We start from the raw sequence: 21109 nt of genomic DNA on the forward strand, positions 1-21109 counted from the left end.
TTCTTATATTATACGTCATATATTTGTAAGTATAATAGTAAATTCCTAGATAAGACTTTTTTTTCTTTCTCTTATTTTAGCAACCTAAATGCATTTATTTTCCTGTCATTCATAGCAGCTTCAAGCTTCTCACGACTATCTTTCAAGCGTCCAATTACAAAGAACGAAAATCCGCTGCGATCTCCTTCATTAATATTAACACCACAAATTAAAATCGGATTTAGGGCTTAACAAGTTTATCAATTTTATGCATTAATATACTAATTGAATCTTAGAGACGAAACTTTAAAATGCATCAGCTTTAATAAAAATTTCGTACTTTCAGTACTATTAAAATCCATCCGATAAATACGTGTGTCAGCTTGTTTATTGTAATCGAATATAGATTACGTATTTTTACACAATACCCGACTACGCATTCTTTCAGTAATTAGTTTCGCCAATTAGAAATAAAATTTTTTCGCAAAGCTCAGAGATGATTGTACTTACGTTGATGAAAAAAATATTTTTGAATACATCAAAATACTTAAAGAACAAAATTTTACTTTAAAATGTAAATCATTAAAGAAATTTGAATTCACACTTGTTTCGATGATGCATATTCCGCATATTCTAAAATGTATATTCTGAAATCACATTAACCCTTAAACTTTCTTACGTTAAATCGAATCATTGAATATGGTCAATTGATTCTTAAATTTTCAAATAATGATATTTTAAGATTAATAATATTTAGATCAAATAATGATATTTAGAAGATTAATGTTACAATATGTAAATATATATAAGAAATTTTTAAACGTATTAGATGTGATCAGAAAATGAAAAATATAATACACGATCTTCTATTCGATTCAATTATTTCTTTGTGCGTTGCTATACTTTCGTGAATAAATGAGAAGAGAAAGCATCACCGCAATATCTCAAAGTTAATCGCTGCTCATACTGAAAACATGTGACACGCTTCATCTATCGACGAGAACTCTTAATGAGATTGTTAGCTGCGTGCAACGTTCTTATTGCGAAAATAACTGCGTACTTCATTTAACAATAAATGTTAACAATAAGTTTCCCTATTCACAATCAAAATATAACAATCAAATTTATTTATATTAATTTGTATTAATTGATGACTTCGTATGATATAATACTACATGGTAGGAATACGAAAGGATCCTAGAAAATCGTTCAAAGGTACGAGTTTCAAACATATTTTATATTGCAATGTAAAAAAACAACAATGTAAAAACATCACACAAATCAAACTCGTTCGAATATCGAATTCCAAGATATAGTTGCCATCTCTATTTTTTACAACTCGTCAGCTATACGAAAAATATACTTTTTTGTTTTACTTCGAATATGACGGCATATACCTGCCATATGAGAATTAAAACAAATATATCTATTACAAAGAAACTATTAAACAAGAGGACAATTTTAATTAAAGCCAATTTGGAAAATAGTTGGTCCGATGTTAAATCAAATTTGCAAACGAAAAAAATTTTAACGCAGTCATGCTTTACCTTATATCGTCATGGTCAATGAACATTATCGAATGTTCTATATTTTATAACGTATATAAATTCGCTCCAGTTTCCGCATCAAACAAATTTTGGACAATACTGTATTTGCAATGAATCGCTGATAGTTCAAAGAGTGCTCTTATGATTAGCAATCGGATTATATGGGCAGCCATTTAGATAAATCTTTCGAAACGATCGTAGGATGAAAACGCGTTCAAATTGAAAACGTTTTTTCCGACTATTTTTAGTTTTCAATGGCAACGATCGCGAGATAGCGTAAAATCTAGTTATATTGACGTTAACAAGAAATGGAATTCCAGAATAAAAAAAGAGAGAGAAACAGAGAGAGAGAGAGAGAGAGAGAGAGAGAGAGAGAGAGAGAGAGAGAGAGAGAGAGAGAGAGAGAAAGCGAGAAAGAGAGAAGCATTAATATTCACTCGCATTGCCTGTCGATACAGCATCGAGCGCGATTTCGTTCGTTAAATTGGTCCTAGCAATCATTCGGAAAAAAAAGATCGAGTCGTTTTAAGGTAAATCAATTTAAGTCAAACAAAAATCTCGGCTTAACGACTCGAACACTTATGCAAATTTTACGATTCTCGCCTCCTAGTTACACAGTTTTAAATGTCTATTTGATACATAGTCGATCTTTTAAACATATACTCTAATGACTTCTACTACTTGGTTATCCGTAAAACAGCAGTAAAACCAAGTCGAATAAATTTATGATAAAGTTTAAATGAAGTTTGTTACACTTAAAGTTCTAATTGAACGAACACAATTTAATAGTTTCAAAGTGGAAGTTTGAACTAAGAAACCGAACTATGATATTTTAACACATCACTAAGTAATACTTAACAATGAAGGGAATAAAAAATGAAAGATAACGGAGAAAATCAAATTCGTATAGGGAAAAAGCATTGAACCCACTGGTCGATGACTCCTCGAGATAATTTAAATAAATATAGACGGATCGACTGAGGAAAATTGGAAATTCTCGTATATATACAAATAACGTGTTATTCGAGGTTGAACGAAAAGAACATTGAGGAGGGTTCGCATCCAAAAGTATGCATGCCTAGATATATGCAGGGGTTGGAAGGATTCTCTATTGGCCTGGTACTTCGAAATCAACGGCTTGTTTATCCCCCGAGGGTTCGTAAAACTGATCCAATCATCGAGCTCGCGCCACTAGGATAAGAAGAACCAAGGATGAAGTGTCTGCAAATGGCTACCCAGCGAATCTTTCGTACGTAAGGGTAGGGAAACGATGTATACGTGGTAGGTAGATCGGTCAGTCGAAAGCCATAAGTCGGGCAACCCAATTTTACGAAAGGAACAGAAAGAAACTTCTGTAAAGCCCATCTGAAGCGGATCAACCTAACAACCCCTTTCGGGAGCCATACACGAAGAATTTTTTAGCAACGTAATATGTCATTTCTTACGAATGAAGTCTTTTAAAATAATTTTACAATGAACGTCTCGATTTATGATAGAAAGAAAAAAAGTTAAAGATTTCGTTTACCATACATACTCACACATACATACGCACACACACACATACACACACACGCGCACGCATGTGGCAACGTAGACTCATTTTCGCTAAATTCGATTGAATTAATGTCAAAGATAGATATTAATTCTAATACTTTCAGACTTCTTGTTTGTATTTCTAATATATATAAACTTGTCAATATTTCGTAAGATAAGATCCATAAAATCAACGTCTTATTTGTTCTCATCGAGAGATTTAATCTCAACTTTGCATCCTTATTCTCTGGTATATTTGCTGAAAATAAAGAAACGATTAAATCTATTAAAACGTTATGCCATAAAAAAGATAAATTTTTTAATTATGCGATAGAAACTTGAATTTCTGAAAAAAGGACAAAGAAATGTAATAATATTACAATATATGATTTATGTACGTAAATACTTAATACGCTCATAGAACGATAAAAATAATATATGCGCGAAAAAAATAGAGCAATTAATACGGTTTGTAAATAATAAAATATGAAAAAAAAAATTAAAAATATTAAATTGATTTTTCAAAGAATTTGAATATTTTTTCGGTGATATTGGAGACTTAAAAAAAATAACTTTGAATATGACATTCTCATCAAATATCTATTAACAACACGTAAATTTTCATTAATTTCATTCGTCGACTCGAAACAGGATGAATATAGGTCGAAGGCAAGAAGCAATATAGTGCTGAAAAATCAGAGAAATAATTTCTAAACTTCGTTTCTATCCGTTTACGAGTACGAAGTAACTCAAGTAAACTCCGCTTCATTTTGGCAGTAAAGCAAACGTAATCACGTTTCTGCCAGTGGTTTCACCTTTGGCAACGACAATAAATGATACAAAGTCTTATTTACCAGAAGATATGAAGGATTTACAAGAAGAAGAGATCCTTCTGCCTCTCAAACCTTCGTATTACCTAAGAAACCTCCGTTTCTAGCAGCACCCGCTTAAATATTTATGCTTCCGCGTAGTCGCGCTCACGATGGCTCACTTCGAGTTCTCTCTCGATAAATGAGTTTTTTCATTAACCATACTACCCCTTCCCCTTTCGTTCTTTTAACTATACAACGATATCGTATTTTTGGCCCTACAATATCATTCTATTTTGTTGAACGAAAATATTTTCTATTGTAACAAATTTCCATCGAGTTATTAACAATTTCCATTCGTATTTAAAAAAGAAATTTCAACGGCTACTATGAATTTGTAACGGAACGTGTTCTTAAATCATAAACTAAAAAATATTTTTTAGTTTATCTTTCCAATCTTTGATATTGATTTAAAAAATTTATCTAATTATTGATTTTTTTTTCACTTATGATTACCTCAAACAATGTTTAAAATAGAAACGCCAAATTAAATTATTAACTGTGATAACATTCGATGTTTATAACGATTGAAAACTTAAATTTGATTAGATCTTAATTTTATAAAAATCTCGAGAATACTTGAGGTCAATAAATCAAATAATTTATCATAATTAGTGGTAGAAATCTATAAGAAATGCTTATCTATAAAAATATTTACTTCCCAATTCTATCGATAATTAGCTCTGTCTTTTTATCAATATGAAGTAAAAAAATAGAATTTTCTTTAAGTATAAAAGATTGTCATGTATAATTAATCGATGCCTGTTCGGTCATCCAAATTTTTGGAGCCCATACTATCCAATTTGGATCCTGTGAGAAGTGAATGAAAACGTTGGCTATGTGATCACCTTGCCCTTCGCGCGTTATCAGCGCAGACAATGTAGATTAGCGGAATTGCTTTGCCTTAATGCACCTAGCCTGTATTAGCAGATGCGGTTTGGCACGTTTACCACCCTTCTCTTGCCATCCACCCCTTCCTCTTTCATCCCCTGCCTACTCTATTTCTACCCACTTCTCTTTGCCATCTTGCATTCGTTCCTTATCAGAAAAGGTTTGAAAGCGGGACCTACAAAAGTTTGGCTAATGAAAGATGGGAGAGAAAGAGAAAACCAACCGAAGAACTTTCAAGTCGCACTTTACTCGAATCGACCTGCTAGATCGTCGATTTACTTTATTACATGGAAAGTAAAATAGGACGTTACGAAGAATGTGATAGATAGTTTTCAATAGTTTAACGTGAGATGGTTTTAACCATGGTTAAATCGTTTGCCTAGATAAGATCGTATCTGTTTTATATCTAAAGAGCTATATTTCTTTTAATAAATTCACATATTAAAAAATCGACAATATCAACGATCATTAATCAAAAACAATTCTATGATATAAACGTTCTAAATTAATGTTTAATAACACAAAGATACATAGTCGTATTTTCATATAAAAAATTTAGCGTTTTTTATGAAATTATTAAATGAACGAACATATTTTCTTCGATCTACCTAAAATATTTCAGTATCATTACTTGCACAAGATCGAATCATGCAGCTTGTCGTCTCACTCTGCAGTGGCGTAAAATTTTTATATTGCACTTTCGCTTTATACAACGTCTCCTTGATCAGGCATCCTAACGTTATGCTCTTACTCGGTAGCATGCATAAAACCACGCGATGTCGAAGTGTCAATATCAAGACCATACATTTTACTTTCTCTCTCTCTCTCTCTCTCTCTCTCTCTCTTATTCTCTTTTGTCTTACGTTATAGTGACTCGTTTCTCTATTTTTATTTGCTTTTCTAGCTAAAATACAAGTTGTCTTGTCATCATGTATGTATATCCAATATCTATGCATATACCTATATGAATATCATTGCTACATTCTACGTATGTATGTCAAAATGAAAAATACTAATCATGGCTTTAAAATTATCACTACACATTGAAAAGCGTTATATATTCGCTACACATACCATGGTTCTTAATCAAGACAATTTCTCTTTCTACAAATGATGCCTCAATTATTAAATGATGCATCAATCCGGTCGTTGTGACGATGTAATCGGAAACGATATTCCTGATTCCATTATCGATATAATACGTATCAATTATGGTTATCTAGGTACTAATTTTGTAATTAACGCGAGATTAGATTGTAGAAGAGCAATAGTTCATCGATCGACGGCAATATGTGTAAAGCGCAAGCGCATACAACTCAAAGAATGAAATGAAAATACAACTCGTTGAAAAAATCTTAATAAATAACGAGAGATATAGGTACCTAAGTTGAAAAACGGAGAAGAGAATCAAACATTTTCGTAGATTCGATACGCTCCAATAAATCTCTTCGTCGAGCGTTCGCTATTGAATTATTCGAGAGATGATCGCGCGAGCAGAAAATTGCAGTTACAAAATCGACCTTTTTAACGAGCATTAAAGCGAAGTAAAGTTAGTATTTCGCCCTCCTTTCGATTTGCTTCTTCTTTCTTTACTTTTTCAATGGTAAAACGTTCAAACGTTTGCGGGAATTAGTAGTGAGAAATACGAAAACGAATGATTTCATTGGCGATAATCCCAAAGGAACACTCGAAGTTTCGTTATGACGTTCTTTCACCCTTTGACGCTTTTAATATTATTTCGGATAACATTTCTTTTTTTCTAAATCTATCCGCAAACGAAAAGTTTATAAACACCGTTAAAGCAAAGAGAGAAGTTCAGGAACGGTTTTAAAAGCCAGTGATTCCGGCCAGCTATGAACTTGCTTTAGTTTGGAAAAGTCACTTGACTCTGACGACGAAAATCGGTTGTGGGTCAGACACGACAAATATGGGAAGTGGCATAAACGAGGTACCATGCAAATACATTATCGCCAATTATTGCTCACTCCCAGCTTTTGCTTATTTCAGGGATATAAAGCGCACACGTGCTAAACTTTTTAGATTGGTACTGCACACAATGTACCTCTCGAGACCATTTGATATCCCAAAAGTGGTATATACTTCGATATCTTTGACTGTTTTCGAAATATTACCTTATAATGATTTAAATGCTTCACTCTCTGTACTCTATTTACATGTATACAAATATATACACGATATATAACATCGTTACATATTAAATAGATTTCTTTCCCAAAAGTATTATTGCAATTATGAAATTGTCATATCTGTAACGAGAGACAAAATTTTATTTATGCGTTATTATCTGTTTTCATTATATCTATTCGTGCATAGCAGAATATAGACCAGCGCGTCTTATTTAAAAATTATTCGTAATTATGGTAGTTGAACTATTGAACAAAGAGAAAAGGATATTTAGTGCGGAGCCGTATTAGAAGTCTTACGTTGAAAAATTTATTACATGTACTTCAAATGAAAGTACATGCCGTCAAAGAAGGATGAGTGTTATTAAAAATTCCGTAGTAAAAAGGTTGAAAATATCTCCTTCTCTTTCCTATTAAAACAAAAAAAAAAAGAAAGAAAAGGAAGACACAAATTTAGTATTTTGACGTAAATAGACAAGTAGGTACGTAGATATATTATTTACGTAACGTCGCGTGCAATACTTGACACATAAAATGAACGCCTCGGAAGAGTAAAGATATTGTAGGAGATATAGTCTCTACGCCGATAATAACTTTTCTTTCGTCCATTAACATAATTCAGTAAAGTCTCGCATCAGTGTTGAACGAGCGATCACTATATGTAAAAACTAACGCGCGTGCCTGTTGTGTGTACGAGGCAAGCGGATGTTCTTTTTTGCACGAATGAAATTTCACCTTCGTTAGAAGCCGGCACTTTGCGAAATTCTGCTGTCTTACACCGGAATACCATGCACGATAACGTGAGTCTTCCTACTTACGAGAAAGAGAAAATTATGCTCGCTGTACGTGAAACAATACAGACAGCTGCTGGTTACTAGCATTGAGAATCATTCGCTAAACGCAACGCGCGCGATCGAGGGAACATTTGCATATGGCATTCGAACGATTAAAACTCTCTCACCGCTGTTAACGAACGATCGCAGTAATATTTTGTGGAAAATAAATAGAAAACCCCTGCGGAAGCTTCGATTCAACCTTTCGATAAAAAATTTTCCGTAGTGGTGAGCCTCGTAAATCTCGCCGAAATATAGAGAAAAACGTATCGATATTTACGTAAAAAAAAAAAAAAAAAAAAAAAGAGAGAAAAAAAAGAAAAACAAAAAAGGAAGAGAAAAATAAACTTTCATCCTATCTCAAATTCCAATAAAATTGCCAGCATAGTTTCAACTAATTTCTTTGTCGAAATTATTTCAAAAAACCTCGCCTCGTTATAACCGACAAAATTTATATATATTATATATTTAAAAATTTGACATTATTTTTCTTTTTTCTTTTTTTTTTTTCTTTTTAAAAGAAGAAGAATTTTACTTTTTACTTTCTGAAGAGTCTTTTTTTAAATTAAATAGAAATCCATAACAATGTACACGCTTCTGACTCGATTATGATTTCGTGAATATGCCTCGACAGAAGGGAGGTAGAGAAATAGGAACAGAAAATGGGGTGGTAGGTTTATGCCACCGCAAGATTTGAATATCCGTAAGTTCGCGGTAAGCAAGCGGCAGCTATATCGATCGTAGAAAAGCCGAAGGAACGAACGAACCGGCGATGCACGCGATCGAATTGCCCGTAACGCGGTTCCCTTGTTAAAAGAAGTCATTCTTTAAGTGAATTTTTTACCAAACTGATCATTCTTCTCAACTTTTCTTTCATAAACACGGTGATAGTAGTGAATCTTATTATAGTGACGTAGTAACAACAGCAGAAGCCGGAATATGAAAATCTATTCGACGCGGAAAATGAAACGTTACCGACTCCAAACTAAAAGCTGGATATTAACGAGATAAAAAAAGAAAAGAATCTCGAACGTGGCTTGGATAAGCTTGCACTGGGAAAGCACATTAACGAAAAAAATGAGAGGTAGAGGGAGAGATAGAGAGATAGAGAGACAGAGAGAAAAAGAGAGAAAAAGAGAGAGAGGGAGAGGGATGCTTCAAGGTGATGTACCGCAAGATCCAAGGGAATTCGTTCGGAAAACTAGCTTTAATCCACGTTCACATTGGACCTCAGATTCAAGAATTTTTTTATTTCTTTTTTCTCTTTCTCTCTCTTATTGTCAATCGTTAATATTATCTCTGAAGATAAAACCGTTCTATTCACTATATTCGAATCATCCATGCAATGCAATTCGTCGCAACCATAGTACAAAGAAGACAATATATGGCAAACGTTTCCAATGTCGAATAACTAGTGTATACAGTAGCATTTATCCATTTGTTTCTATACGTAGCGAATTCATTAAACTTGTATCATCGGCGTAAATTACCATCACCCTCGACATTACAGAGATTGTTCTACTAATCCGCCACATTACACGTCGTTTTCCATAGACATGTCTTAGAATCTTTTATGTATTTGTAATTATTAAAGCATCATATTTAAGCTAATAGGTTATTGCGAAAATGTATGTATGTAGGCTTTTAATCGAACCTACACTACAATGCAACGACGAACATTCGCTCGTGTCGAGTGTGTACGGAAACCTCTTCGGATAGGTTAATCAAGCCGAATAGCACTTCATGTCCGCGAAAATGCACAGTTAATTGAATCGTTGTTCGAATCGTATATAGATAACTTCGAGTCGGCTGATTAGAACGGTCTCTCTTACTCGGGCAACTTCGTTCCATCTAAACTAACGTTGAATTAACGAAGAACTCATTAATCACGAAAGAATTTTAAAGTGTAACGCATTCAATCTAGAAGTGTTTTAGTTTGGATACAGTCCAGTGTTTATTCTCTCTTTTAGCCGTATTACGATCGTAATACGTTTTCATCAACGAACAATCGTTGTTACTGAATCGAACTTTCTTACAAATAATAGAAAACATCGATACTAAATAAATAAAAAGGACAAATAAATAAATAGAAATAAATTCTAAATAAATAAAATAGATTTGGTATTTATATGTACATAATATATGTTAAAAAAAAAAAAAAAAAAAAAAAAACAGAAAAAGAGAAATAGACAGACAACTCATGAATCAATTTGTAACACGATTGCGTCAATAAAGTTGGACTTTTTCAATGCAACTTTAGTAAATGAAATGTCAGCAACAGCTGAGAGTAACTGCACCAATAAGAACTCTTTCTTCGTAACTTCGTAACTAACGAAATTCTAGCAATAACTTTTGATACAGGAAAAAGTACTTGCTAGACTATTCCAATTATTACATTTGAACAATTTTTACCAAAATATAATTAAAACGTGAGAATCTCTACAAATGAGAAAACGCATTCTTCTGAATGTACAAAATGAAGGTAATAATCCTCTTGCACATGTATTGTTAATCTCGTGGCGTCACGTTTTGCGAATGAACATTCAGATCTATTATAATTTTCGAACAAAATACTTTTAGATAAAATACGGCATAAAAAGAATATTTTCTCAAATACAACATATCAACGCTATCAATGACGCTATTATATCGTTTATAAAATTATACTTTTGTAAGATAGAAGAAAGTGGAATGAAAATTTTTATTGATAATGACTTAACGTTATCATTGATATTGTTAGTAAAACATTGTGATGGTAACATGCACGACAATATGCTTATGAGACAATAACGATGAAATACGTTCTATGCGAAATATTCAAATGACATTTCAGTAGTGTCGCTTTCTGTTTTTCAACCGTTCAGTCATTTCTATCTCATATCTTCAGATATCGTGCATAATACTTAGTTGAAGGTAAATTACTGATAAAAGCTACAACATTACAAAATATTTAAAATTATGCATGTACAATTTTCAAAATACATCCGCATTTATCGCGAATAATTTTGATACTTTTTCAAGCATTACTCGCTCGGAAAGTGTAACAAATTCGCAAAACATTTTACCATTAAGCTTTTCAATTATTTCTCAACAATAAATCAAAACAAGAAGATAATATCTTCGCAGTTTACGCAAATTTTTACATAATGTATATTTTTTACTGAGAAGAAAAAAAGAAAAAAGGATAAAAGAATTCATGTAATATAATTGATCCATTAAAGAATTGTATTAGTCCATTATAGATAAAAGAATAAGAAGTTCCAGAGAAGTTGGTTTAAAATTTCTGCGCGAAAAAGAAGTCTGCGGTTCGAGTCTTCCTCTTAGAGGATATCCAATTTAGGAGAAGACAAACGTCGCGACACTTTCAACGGTAATGAAAGTGGAAGAAGTCTCGGCGCGCCCTTTTGTTTTCTTGCGCTCTCATACAAGGATATACACATAGCAAGTACTCCCTCGGTCGTCCTAGAATTCAATCAAACCGTGTTTACAGCTCAGTACACTTAATCCTCTTTATTGGATTCAAAGCATTTGCCGGTTCCGTATCTCAGAATTTGATCAATTTTATGGCCGAAGGATTTGAACGATACTCGTGAAAGCCATCTGTCTACTTCCACTTCCAAACGAAATTATATCGTTGCCCGTACCCGGATTATTTTCATCTTACATTCACTCTTTCTCTTTCAATCCTCACATTTTTTGTTTTTCGTTAACTCATCAACTTCTATTTAGTCTATTCGTGAAACCATCATTACGAAAACGAGCAAACTACTCTTAGATACAAGCGAAACACTCAAAGCGAAGTTTCTTCATTTTCTCATATCTTATTCCATATTAATAACGCCAAAATGAGTATATCCCAAGTACTGGTCGAACACATGCGAAAATACTCGAGATTTTATTCCGATGTTATCGTGATTTAATAATTACATAAAATTAAATATCTGACTAATTCATGTTTCTTATACGTTATGAATTATATAAAAATTATTATTTATTATTGTGGCTTTTGCATAGAAAAATAGTCTATTTGTATTTTAAACGAATATCAATGACGAAGGAAAAATCACCCTTCTTCTTTCCTTTCCTCTCTTTTTCTCTGTTTCCTCCTCTTTTAACAGTTCTTCTCGTCAAGATTTGGTCGTTACGATTATTTTAATAGCTCACGACACGCTATATGATTTATGGTATTACCAAGAATATTACCATCATATCACCTCGCTAGTATTAGCTCTATTAGACGGACGCGCGAAAGTGCGAACTACATATGACGAAGCTAATGAACTTTATTCTAACGAAGATAATCGTACGCTCAACTTGAACTATCTCAAATGACTTTATTACAATCGAAAGAATACAAAAAAGACGTTAACAATTAAATAATAAAGCAAAGTTCATTTTTGAACAAACTCAGACCATGAAGGAACGTCTCCGTCGCGTGGATTCTACAAGAATCAAGAAAATAAAGTATCGAAATTGCCTACAAAACTTTCTACGATGGATCATCGATCGACGTCGAAATGTAAAAAAGAAGATTCACATATGGGAAATTGGATTTCTTCGACGGCTATCCAACTTCACTCACCAAACTTAACGGACCACTTGCCAAGCTTCAGAAAGGACAGCTTTATCAAGATGCGATCGCTATCACTGAAAGACAAGCTGAAACAAGCACTGCGGCATATTTTTTAAGGAATAACGAAACTTATAAGTGCGGACGAATACTATCGAAGAGATTTCGAAATTCATGCGAAAAACGGTGCATGAGGAGAACAAAATTTTAGAAGGTAGTAGTCAAAGGATTAAGAATGTTCTATCTTAAAACCTAAATAAAGTTTCGATAATTGCTAAGAAGATTATGTTTATATACGTGCAATAAAAAAAAAAACAAAAGTTAATTACATGCTGGAAAAGCTCGAGCATTTTGTCCTGAAATGACTATAGTGACCGACCAGGAAGGGATGGTAATCATGCGTTTTAAACCATCCTGTTAATGCTACTTTCCTCTGTTTTCTCTAAGTTTCCTCTTAAGTTTTTAACGACGTTGAGTTTCTTAATACTTTGCATCGTACTTTCGCTTTACTCGTGTTTGAGCAAATGTTTCCTCATAAATTCAGCATGCTTTGATTCTTTCAAATTCGCAATTAACGTGTACAAACACGTGAGCGATTAAAAGATATCTTCTCATGAAATTAAATCAATCTAACGGGATGAAACTATCAATATCATTGAAATGATGGAATTTCTACAGGTATACATGATGATACGAAAAATCAATGAAAAAATCGACAGATATTATGAAACAGAATCACGTGTTAGGACAACAAAGATTTTCCGTAAATAACAAGCACAAAATTTCGACGAAAATCAGTCACGTGAAAAAGGAAATAAAAATAACGAATCTCTTGACCTTATCAGATCTCCTTTATCACGATAATCATTCAATTAAAAATCATGTGAAGTACGGATGTAATACCGATTTCACGGGCGTAAAAAAAAAACGAAGGTTCGTTCATAAATATGGAAGCTAGAAGGTGGATCACATTAATCAAGGAGATCAACGTTCGGGTCGCCTCCGAGGATAATTAAACTAGGAATCGAACGTGTACATCGAGTATCAGAAGTCGCGTACTCGCTCAATAGGAAAAATCGATTCAATCGCGATATGCGTATGTAGGTACGTACATACCTATACAATATAAAGCGAGTAGCCTTGTATTATCTTTCGCATATATCAACGACCGAAATACCTCAATACTTCGATCCTCATTCCTATCACAATGTACTAGTAACTAAAGGGGAACGTCGAACGTCGAAGGCGTCACTTCTCGCAGGATAACACACGATAATCCCTCTTGCACGAGCTTTCGATCCTAACTTACGTTTCGCGTCAATCACATGTGACACTTCACCGTAGTAGGATGTGACCTATCGCGTCACGAAAATAAAGATGAGTCAATCGTCCTTTTGTCTTTAGTTTCTTGCGTTTTTTTTCTTTTTTTTTTTTTTGAACAAAGAACGAGAGAAGAAATACAAAGGGTATAAAAAAAAGGACTGGTAAAATGAAAAGAAAGGATCGAGTAAGACAAAAGGAGAGTTACGCGTCACAGATGACACCGAACTCACCGACAATCTCCGTTCGGACGCCAACGAGAAAAGCAGCGAGCATCAGAAGGGGTTGCACCTGTCGTCTGTACGAACACATAGCACGTTTTTCAAGCATGATAATCGCGCGTAAGCGACACCGCGTATCCCAACGAGGGTAGCGCACGTCGCTTCGAGACTGAAGTTCCGAGCTCGTGCGTCGCTCCGTATATCCTCGAGGCCAACACACGAGGAAACACCCTCCTCCTATCGTTCCACACGCCCCACTCCGCGCGCGCCAACTCCGAGGGGTTGCTCGAACGTGCCACTACTCCCTCCACTCAACCACTCGGCGCGAGCGCCGAAGTTACTGGCGCGGAGCTTCAAGAAAATCATCTCTTTCCCTTTCTTTCTCTATTTCTATTTCTGCCTTCCACGTTTTTTGAACGAAGTTGTCACCAAGTCTTTTCGTTTCCACTTTTGAAAACGATTATAATGTTTCATCGATAATGCCAGATTTATACGTTCTGCGATATTCATCTTGCGTCAAATTTTTTTAACTACAATGCTATGAACTTTGTAAGAATGTTCTAAATAAAAGATATGAAGTGAGTAAAAGGTTATGTATGTATCTACGTGTATATATTTACGTGTATGCATTTAAAAAGATTAAATGTCACACGTAATTCATAAAGAATGGCAGATGTTCGAAATTCTAGTGATATTTTCGAAAGCGTAATTTATGAAAAAATGAAAATTCAGTCGAATTGATTGGTTGATTGGTTGGTTGATCGAAGTTGAACACTAGCTAGAACTCTTTCGTTGAAAGATCCGAAGGTTGTTAACAAACAAAAAGGACTTTGTATACCTTTCGAATCACTTACGTTCGAACGAGCTTATCGAGCGTACATACACACGATTGTATATATTTGTTAGCGACGTTAACGTTCCATTGTCCGACAGACAACGAAAATGTCTATGGGTGTCGAGCATATCGAGCAGGATTTGTTGACGATTACTGGTTTAAATATGAGTAATTGCGAGTAATTGAGAAGTAATGGAATTACAGTTTTCCCTGGGAATAGCTGGCTATCCGAAAATTCTCCAATTTTACATCACGCGGTCTCGCAGATTTGTAGAAAGAGAGATAGACAGAGAGATAGATAGATAGATAGACAGAGAAAGAGAGAGAGAGAGAGAGAGAGAGAGAGAGGAAATGGGAAAGAAGTATATATTTAGTACCCTTTTGTTTCGATCTAAATACGATTTAATGATAAAACGATACGTTCAGAACAATCCAACCACATATTCTTACTCTCGTAGCCCGTAAATCATGCCATGACACAGGAAAAGTGTATAAAGAAATAGAAAAAGTCTTGGAAAAGTCGTGATATTAAAGGAAAACGCTAAACGTATAGAAACAGCTTTTGTTGCGATAAAATACTTCGTTCCTTATGAAACATACGTTAGCGTATATAGTACTATGTCATATTTCGATTTCTAGAAATATGTGAGTAAATACGTGATTTAAAAAAATACGCGAGAATAGAATATTGCGTATGAACGACCACTTTGTAAAGTAAAATTTTTTAATTTTATTCGAAATCAAATCTATTGATATTCGTCAATCGCTCTCAGGTACATCATGCAAAGCAAGCCGATTTATATTCATTTGTGAGAACGCTAAAAGAATATTTTGAGTATACTAAAAGTAAAATCGCCGAAACCGAGAGCCAATTCATTTAAATACCGCAATAAACGAACGTACAGAGCACGTTCGACGTCGCGAAATAGACAATATCGTCACGATAAATTTATCGAATGTGACCGGCGCTCAATATTCTCGCGCATACATAGCGCAACGAAATACGATCGATATATTCCAAAAATTAATTTTCGTGGCACGTGATTAAAGCCGTATATGTGTACATATTTACCACTTAATAATATCGAATTTCTGCCACGAAACGAGTGAACGAAACGAAACGAATCAACGTGAGAAGGGATTCGCGAATTTAACGGTAGACTCGTTCGATGATTTCACAATTACCGATCGCGATAAAAATAAATAAAGGAAAACACGTACGAGACGAAAGATGATAAAAAATTAAAAATGAAAAATAATATAATGACGAGAATAAAAGAGACATCCAATAGCGTAGCACTAACGAAAGGAGAGACGATTCGATATTCGACGGTGCCAGGTGTCGTTCTTGGTACCATAATGCCGGTGGGCAGCTTGCTAACGACAGGAATTCTTATAAGGCGTGCTTGCTTGTTCGTTCATTCGTCTACACACGGACTAAAGCTTGTAGCCGAGGGCACACGCAATAATAAAGAAAAAGAAAGAAAAAGAGAAAGCGACATCGTTATACCTTTGTACGTTGTATAAACTTCTTCATTGGATACTCCTCATCGAAACGAGTAATATGCCCAATGGTACGAACAACCAAGCTTTTATGAGTCTTCGTTCATGAAAAAGGAACATTAACGTTACGTTCACGAACACGTTATATGTGTTGGAGTGGCCGATCAGCAATTTGCGATCTACAATTCGCTCATTATACAAGCGCCTTTCTACGACTCCCGTCTTTATTATTAGCTACAATATATCGCGCCACAACACAACGATGACGACAGCAACGACAACCAGAGAATGAGCGTGTTGAAAAGCATCTGAAAAGATAAAGAATCGGATAGGGAGTTGAGTCGAGTTTACACGCTCGATCAAATTTTTACCCGTGTCGTTTCTATTTCTATTAAACTCACCTAGCTATCTTCTCGTCTAATCGCTAAAATCGATAGAATTTTTTTTAATCGAATTCGAATAAATCAAAGAGACATACCGATGGACGCTTGAATTAATTATTAACTGTACATTGAGAATAAATTTTTCGGCAAAAGTAAATTCTTCTCTTACACTTCTTAAAATTTTCAGTGAACCATATACATATGTATATAGTATATATATTTGATATCAAATTTGAATGCGTTAGGTTTAAATAATCTTGAAAAATGTACGAATTTGGTAGTAAAAATAGTGCTGAAGAGAGACATCAAAATCGAAAAAGTACAAAGGCGAAAAATAATGAACGACCGATCGGAACAACTCTCGAAAAGCGTGTCTTTTGTCATCGCTTAAAAACGATCTTCGCGGAACGAAAGAGGATAGCGGCACAGAGTGGGTTCCTAGTTAGTCCACGGCAAGCCAGACAAATGGTTCTTCTCCCTTCAAGAGGGCGGGAGAATGCGACATATGTGTAGTGTAAGTAAGAATAAGTGAAGCCAGCCAAGTTGAGTACTGGCCGCATTCGCTTAAATCCTTCCAAACAATACGACTGAAAGACGTCGTCTTTACGTAAGTAGGATTCAACTAGGTCGCATTCGGCGTTTCACGGACAACACATAAGAAGAGTTACCCTTCCTCGGCTCTCTTTCTATATTCCTATCTCTATCTTGAACGAAGAGACATCTTCGAAATCTCGAAGAGATGCACGATTGTACCAAGACTGGGCCATCTTAGGACTCCCCCTTTACAACTCGGATATCCCGGCCATTTCTACCTTCGTTCTTCAAAGGCACCGATCGTCCTATGAAAATTTCTAACTGCTATTTCGATGTCAGCTAGAGCGAGCATCCGTGTGATTCGGAAAAAGCGATCTTATTGAATTCCTTTTACCCTTCCATTTCTCTTTCTCTTTCTCTTTCTAACATCTTGCAGTACTCTTTCCCTCTTGCCTTATTGGCTCTCCATGAAACGAACCCATCCTTGACTGTATCGTTCCTTTGACAAAGAATCACCGCGCTAGACAAGAACATACCTAGGAATTCTTTCTCGATTGCATGTCATAGTCGATTCATGCTACGATCCGACTATTACTATCTCTTCTCTCATCGTTACCGTCTTTCTCAATTTGTCCAAGAAAACGTTTATTTGGACGTGAGAATTCAAACACATTCGAGAGGTCGAGACACGCGATAATCTCAACTTTTCAACGATGTAACACGATCATAAATTGCTCTGATTTTCAACATTACGGAAAGTGAACTTTCGTGGAGAATATTTTATACCTGCTAATAAGGTCTCGTCTCCGACCGCAAACAAGCTCACTTCGTTCCTCAACTTGTTCTTCTTTCGTGTTCTTCGGACAATCGGTTCGAGTGAGTCCTAGAAATTCCAACAAAGTTTAATAGCCTTGCATTTCGCCACCGTGTTATCGAAGCAGCCACTGAACTCACTTCAACTTATCCCCTCCAACTCTGCCCCTTCTACGCTACCGACTTACTCGATTCGCAATTTCATCGATGGCTATTTTCAAGACCGATAAATCGTAAATTCTTTTCTTTTTTTTTTATTTCCTTTCCTTTTCATTCTCGAATTCTATCTTAATACTATTGTCCACAAGTTGGCTACGATTCGAAGTAGAGAGAATGAATGTTCTCATATATATTCGTATGTGTATATAGTATATATAGTTCATATGCTCGAAACGTTATTCCAAAATTTCCTAGCTTGGCCAAGTAACTTCAGACGAAAACTGGAGAGATGCACGAGACGACTCATTTAGTTAACGAAAAAGTACCGCTTTCTGTCGGCCAGTTCTGTCGACGAAACGCCGTATAACAGTAGAAAAAGGAAATTTATGTAGTTACGGTAGACTTTCAAATGAAAAGAATAAAGATCTAATTGTTAGAAATTATTCTTTTTAGACAAAATATAAATATGTACATATAAGTAACATGTCGTATTGAAAATACAATGTACAGACAAAAAATTCTTGTTCAAATCTAACAAGCTAATTTGTTAATATTAAACATTATGGGAAAAAAAGAATTAAATAAAAAGTATATTAACTATTTATTTCATAATAAATTAAACATGATGATTCCGCTATTTAGAAGAACATAACAATACATAATATTGATAGAAATGTTTCAGATTCGAGGGGGAGTCGTGGACACGCATTAATCTCTTTGACTTGCTAAACGGGTTAATTTAAATGTTTAAATTCTAGATCTGATGCAACTCAATTTGCGGGTGAGCACGGTCTCCGGTTAATTCCTTTCCTTCGTCGAGCATTCCACTGGCTCACGTTAGTGCCGCTTTTCGCCAAACCACTACCATCGTTGTTACTTCTAAAGCAATCCGAATGACCGATTCACGAGATATAATCATACGTGGTCGTTTCGACCCATTCCATTTCGTTACATTTGTAAAAATAACTAACATTACGAGATTATTTTATAAAATTTCATTAAATCTTTTGACTTTTAGCTAAGACCACAGAGAACTTCTTTATACTTTCGAAATATCGAAAAAATGTAACAAGCGGTTAACTTAACAATTACTAAAGAAATCACAAAATTCTTTGATATCTGATATATTTTAGATCGCAATTTAAATGTTTTTTTATATTTGTGTGTCCGCTTTAGCATTTAAACGGGTGAATAGATTGACCGGAAATTTTTATCAAAAATCAAATTGCACATAACGAAGATCCACGAATAATTCTATTTCGATTGTGGTTTAAAAATAACAGATATGTCATAAATAAAAAGATTTATAAAAAATCTTACAAGCCACAGAAACAATCCAAACTGTGCAGAAATATTTAAAATAGTCCTAACAATTAACGTGAGTTCTTCTAAAATATTTTATGAGAGCAATAAAAAGTGACAAACGGCAAAAATATTATGAGCTTTACAATATATCTCTATCTATCTATAAGTTTTCTATTAAAATTTATATACAATGTATTTATCTGCATAAAGATTCATACATATATCTATGTACTCACGTTAGTGTATATTAATTGGTTTACATGGTTGAAAATTTCTTGAATGTATTGTATTATCTTGAAATTTTTAACGGGAATCAATTTTCATTTTACGAAGATTTACAAGAATTTTTTAAATTATTCTTTATATTTTTTACATTTTATCCATATCATGCAAAATAATAAATATAGTTTTTTGTAAAAAATATAATTTTTTATTAGGAATCAAAGGCTAGAACTCTTCAAAAACTAATCAATAGGAAATAACAAAAAAAAAGAAAGTGAATTTAGTAAATCTAATATATCAGTTAAGCCTATTGCAAAAAACGCAGAATTATTCCAAAGGCGAAGTCAAATTAGATAGTTCCTTTTCCTTTATTTTTTATACCTTTATAAACTGTGGATTAACTAAATGCAAAAGATTACTTATTTGCAATTCCGAATTGTACAAAATGCATTTTTCTACCACGCAAAAATACAGTCAATAACGAAAACAAGTTTTCATTTAAATTATTAACATATATTTTTAATCTTGTCATTTTATACATACTATTTAAGACATATACAGGATGGTTGACAAAATGAAAAAAATATTTTCCTCTCTGTAATATTTCCAACTTTCTATAAATGCAATAATATTTAACGATTGAATGATACGTATTTTATATACTTTTTTTATAAAATAAAAAAAAAGTCGAAAGACATTTCCCATTTAATGACGGTTTTAAAAGTACTATGCGAAAATTAATTAAAATTAAAATTCTCGACACTTCCATGATTAAATAAAAATAAAACCTAGTTTTTGTATCAATTTAAGATCACAAAATTACAAGTATTTTTTAATACTCGACATTTCCATGATTAAATAAAAAAATAAAAACCTCTTTTTTTGTATCAATTTAAGATCGCAAAATAACAAGTATTTTTAATACTTTTAAAACATTTTTCCACTCGTAATAACATTTTATATACGTATTATATAACTTTAGAAATTTTACAAATTTATTTTTAGAATTATCTTATCCGGGATAGCGCGAACGCAGTCCCGACTACCAAAAATTATACGCCCGAGATATCCACATTAGGGATATTCGCAAGGGTCAGCTCAACCGTAGTGCAATGGAAGAGCCTCGCCCTGGAGGAACCGCCTTCTTGATCACGGTATCCCCTGCGCCAGGTAAGTATGCTTTCCTTTGGTCCTCCAGGATAGTTGAACACGAAAATTATTCTTTTACCTTCGAGAAAGGATTCTCTTGCTGCGCACCATAGCGACAAATTCCCTTACTAACTCGGGCAAGCGTTCGATCCAGTTACCGCATTAAATTTTGGCTCTGTTCCAACTAGCTCAATTAACTATAGAATACTAATTAAAGTCTTCTTCAATAAATCACAATATTGACATTTATAATTATTTCAAGTATTTCCTCATTTTCTATTTTTTCTATTAACTTATTC

The 21109-nt window shown here is 34.0% G+C and overlaps 1 protein-coding gene and 1 non-coding gene across 3 annotated transcripts in view; both read right to left on the bottom strand.

Annotated features, from left to right (window-relative positions):
• The window catches only part of LOC118443006 (opioid-binding protein/cell adhesion molecule homolog), a 155699-nt gene extending 141555 nt beyond the window's left edge, over positions 1-14144 (bottom strand). For both annotated transcript variants that reach the window (XM_035869387.2, XM_035869386.2), the window contains exon 1: positions 13920-14144. In XM_035869387.2, coding sequence (XP_035725280.2) covers positions 13920-14016 — 97 coding nt within the window. In that variant the 5' untranslated portion in view covers positions 14017-14144. The remainder of the gene's footprint in view (positions 1-13919) is intronic.
• A 6533-nt stretch (positions 14145-20677) lies between these two features.
• LOC118443223 (U1 spliceosomal RNA) lies at positions 20678-20839 on the bottom strand. The gene has a single exon (XR_004838614.1). It is a non-coding gene; the product is annotated as a U1 spliceosomal RNA (small nuclear RNA).
• Between the last annotated feature and the right edge of the window lie 270 nt (positions 20840-21109).

The sequence above is a fragment of the Vespa mandarinia genome, chromosome 4, assembly GCF_050613455.1.
Source record: "Vespa mandarinia isolate Hongniang chromosome 4, ASM5061345v1, whole genome shotgun sequence".
Classification (NCBI taxonomy): Eukaryota; Metazoa; Arthropoda; class Insecta; order Hymenoptera; family Vespidae; genus Vespa; species Vespa mandarinia.